This window comes from Microtus ochrogaster, chromosome 7 (genome assembly GCF_000317375.1).
Source record: "Microtus ochrogaster isolate Prairie Vole_2 chromosome 7, MicOch1.0, whole genome shotgun sequence".
Taxonomy (NCBI): Eukaryota; Metazoa; Chordata; class Mammalia; order Rodentia; family Cricetidae; genus Microtus; species Microtus ochrogaster.
Genome location: NC_022014.1, coordinates 79,877,887 through 79,882,136, shown reverse-complemented (window position 1 = coordinate 79,882,136; position 4,250 = coordinate 79,877,887). Strand labels below are relative to the sequence as shown.

Genomic DNA, 4,250 nt, shown 5'->3' with positions numbered 1-4,250 from the left:
CCTGCCTCTGCCTCCCGAGTGCTGGGATTAAAGGCGTGCGCCACCACCGCCCGGCCTCTTACATCTTAATTTAACCCATCTCCACTAATCTCTGCATCACTACAAGGCTGCAGCCTACCAGCAAAGTTTCAGCACATCTGTCTCCAGCGTTGGCTTCTCTCTAACTCTTCCTTCTTTCTCCTCCCAGCATTCAGTTTAGTTTCTCCCACCTACCTCTATTCCCTGTGCAGGCCTAAGACAGTTTCTTTATTAACCAATGGTATTCATAGCATACAGAGGGGAATCCCACATCACAGTACTCTCTGAATCTGACAGTGATTTTATCTATGGTTCTCAGTAACCCCCTCTGCTCACCATACCTTCACACAGTGGGGTACAAAGTCTACCCTACATGTCCCCTCTTCCTCTTACAGTGGAAGTGACTACAGACCTAGCTTGTGCAGACAAGGGAGGGTAGGAATTGGGACATCAGGACTCCAACTTCTAGATGCCGGGGTAGACAGAAAATAGATTGTTGAGTGGAGGATCTTGATAGGGTGGGAGTTAGAACTTACAGTAGAAGGAATTCCATTAAAAGCACAAGGCCTAGCCTGGCAAACTGGCACACATCTTCAGTCCCAGTACTCTGGAGGCAGAGGCAGGAGGATCTCTAGAGTTCGAGGCCAGCCTGGTCTACAGAGTGAGTTCCAGACCAGCCAGAACTACAAAGTGGGGACTATATCAAAGACAAAAGAAAAGAGGAAAACCCTAAGTCCTAACACATCAGGACTGCCTCTCCGGGCAGTTCAGTGGCTGAGAGCTTTGTTGAAGCCTGCTCGGTTATGATGGATCCACAGCATAGCTACAGCACACATGGCCCTGGGGAAGGCTGAGATCTTAGCTTGCAAATGTGGCTCAGGTTTTCTTCAGGCCCCAAAGCAATCAAGTGTCCAGGACTCAAGAAATCAGGATAGCAAAATGGAGCCGGGATGCAATGGCCAGTCACACTGATGAGCACAGGGTGGGCCATGCAGTGGAACAAACTGGACCACACACTTCCTGACTTCAGCTGCTCAGCCCATCTTTGATATTTGCCATGGGAGTCATTCTGCGCTCGTCAGATGGGGTGGTGAATGTCATAAACCACAAGGCGGCCACAGAACCATGTGATCAACACTGAGGTCCATCTGCATCCACACCCACTCTGTGTACATAGGAAAAGTGCCTCTTTCTCTAGGCAGCAGAACCCCAGAGGGTTCATTTTAACCTGCCCTCTCCATGGCCCAGAATGCTTGCCTACACATCTGTATGCTCACATCTGTATGCCTACATCTGTATGCCCCCATTTCCCTCGCTTCTCGCTCATCTGTCTCAACTGAGCCTGCTCCTAACCCGTTTTCCTCAGCACCTCAAGCCACTTAATATGACACGGGTCTCTTCGTCCTTGCCTCACTGTGAGATGCAAATCAACTGTAGGCCCCACGAGGAAACTGAGGCACAGTGAACCCGAGACCCAGGATTTCAGGGCTGAATGTTAACACAAACCACGTCCTGCATTTTAAGTGGGTCTTCCACTGAAAAGCAAAAGTAGTTAGACAAGAGCAGAGTCCCCACCTGGCACAGGTCCCACGTCACCCTCCTCCACCCTCACTCCCCACCCTACCCTCGCCCTCTGTCAGGAGTGCCTTTTCCTCTCATCCTCTCTTCTCAACAGAGTGCAGAAAGAACAGCTGGCTGCCATCTTCAAGCTCATGAAAGACAACAAGGAGACGTTTGGCGAGATGACTGACGGCGACATGCAGGAGCAGCTCCGGCTCTATGACATGTAGGCCTGTGGCCCAGCAAGACGTGACCCAGGACATCCAGACAACCCTGAGGGACTTGGTCCAGGCGGTTGTGATCCCCAGACTTTTGAAGGACAGTCTCGTAAACACAGATAGCGTGGTGTGTTGTATAAGGATTCGCCCGGCCCCTGCAATTTTGATGTCCTGTTTGAGGAATCGGCATTGTTTTCTTCAGAGGAGGAAACCCCTGACTCCTCTGGCTTCAGCTCGCTGGTGAGGCTCCAGCTATGTCATCTACAGACCTAGGGCAGGTGGTCCCGGGAAGCTGATGAGGGCTTGGTGCTTGGACCCTGAGCACATTGTGTAGACAGAATAGGGGGTGCTATAGGGGTGATGGGTGTTACCTAGTAACCCTATACTCTTCATTCTGCCCTAGGGGTATTTCTGGAGGTATCTGGGGTGGCAGCAGATAGTCTGATTGAAAGGCTCAGCTGTTCCCCTGGGATGGAACAGTGGGGTCAGCAGTAGCTGCCACTGCCAACGCTCACCTCCAGGACAGTCATGACTTGAACTAGTTTGGCACAAGCTGGACACTGTAGGCACAAAAAATAAAACACACAACAGGACCTGGGGTAGAACACTTGGTTAGCAAGTTCAAAGCCCCTGAGTTCCACCCCCTCCTCCCCCCACCTACCACCCCAGAATGACAGCGTGATCCGTGCCTTTGGTGAGACTACAAGCCCTTTAGAAAATGAGAAAGAACCAGAGAGCATCCAGGGAAATGCTCCAGTGTCCCAGAATAATGCCTGCGTCGCATTAATAATAGACTGCTCCATGATGATGGGAATGAGTGAGCCACAGTAGCCCCATCATGCCCACCAATCCCACTTCTTGTCACTTAGCCGGAAAGTTCATAGCCTGGGCAAACCGAATCTAGGGTATGCTGAGGACAGGGAGCGGGAAAGCTCTTAAGACCGACTTTTATTTGCTAAAATAAAACTAAATCAATATAAAGATATAGCTCAAACTATGGGGAGCAGAATTAATATTTTAAAGATTTATGTTAGCCAGTTATGGTGGCACACACTTTTAATCCCAGTCTCGGGAGGCAGAAGCAGGCAAACCTCTATGAGTTCAAGGCCAGCCTGATCTACCGAGCAAATTCCAGGACTGCCAGGGCTACACAGAGAAACCCTGTCTCAAAAAAACAAAACAATACAGAAAAGATCTTATTTTGTTATTGGTTTTTTTGTTTGTTTTCCTTTTTGAGACAGGGTTTCTTTGTGGCTTTGAAGCCTGTCCTAGAACTAGTTCTTGTAGACCAGGCTGGCCTCAAACTCAGAGATCCGCCTGCCTCTCCTTTTTGGGTGCTGGGATTAAAGGCATATGCCACCACTGCCCGGCTTTTTGTTTTGTTTTTGTTTTTGTTTTTCAAGACAAGATTTCTTTGTGAATCAGCTCCAGCTGTCATGAAACTCATTTTGTAGACCAGGTTGGTCTTGAACTCGCAGAAATCCTCCTGCCCTAGCCTTCCAAGTTCACTACCTGGCAAGTTTAATGGGTTTGGTTTGGTTTTGCGATGGCCTCTCTATGTAACCCTCGCTGTCCTGGAACTCACAGAGATCCACCCACTTCTGTTTGCCTCCTGAGTGCTGGGATTAAAGGTGTGTGCTACCACACCCAACCAAGATTTTATTTTTTTTGTGTGTGTGTGCTTGTGTACATGTGTGTGAGTGCATTTGCATGCTCGTGTGTGTGTGTGTGTGTGTGTGTTGTGAGTGCAGACACCTGGAGAGTGATTGCTGCTCTTCCAGATGACTTCAGTTTCAACAGCCCATGTCTAGCTGCTCTCAACCTCCTGTAACTCCAGCTGCAAAGGTAGGAACCTCATCTTCTTGTCTCCATGAGCACCACACTCATATGGGGCGTGTACACACACACACACACACACACACACACACACACACACGACCGCAGACTCAGGAGCCATTCTTTTTTTTTCTTAATTTGTTTATTATATATACACTTTCCAGGAGATAGTGCCAGATCTCATTACAGATGGTTCTGAGCCACCATGTAGTTGCTGGGAATTGAACTCAGGACCTCTGGCAGAGCAGTCAGTGCTCTTAACCTCTGAGCCATCTCTCCAGCCCGCCCTCAGGAGCCATTCTTAAACATTCCTGGTGCCATTGGTTAGACAACACAAAACATTCATTCCACCCTGTGACCTGAAACCAAGAGGAAAATCCTATTAAACGTCAAGACAAGAAACAGCAATACTGTTAGGGCCGCTGAGAAGCATAAGGCTGGTGTGAAACGGCCAACTGCCCCAGGACATCGCCAGCACCCCAGCTTTCTCAGGTCCCCCAAAGATGGTCGACACCCTCTAGGTCAGTCAGAAGCAGTGTTGAGAACTTGGCGCCCTTATCCCTGTCCCACCTGGTATCCCATTTAATTTCCCCACCTTTTTTAAAAAAATATTTATTT

At 49.0% G+C, this 4,250-nt stretch overlaps 1 protein-coding gene across 1 annotated transcript in view; it reads left to right on the top strand.

Moving 5' to 3' along the window:
- The window catches only part of Mxra7 (matrix remodeling associated 7), a 25,936-nt gene extending 23,071 nt beyond the window's left edge, over window positions 1-2,865 (top strand). Inside the window, exon 4 of the mRNA XM_005350780.3 lies at window positions 1,694-2,865. Within this exon, the coding sequence (XP_005350837.1) occupies window positions 1,694-1,808 (115 nt within the window). The 3' untranslated portion in view covers window positions 1,809-2,865. The remainder of the gene's footprint in view (window positions 1-1,693) is intronic.
- Window positions 2,866-4,250: the final 1,385 nt, after the last annotated feature.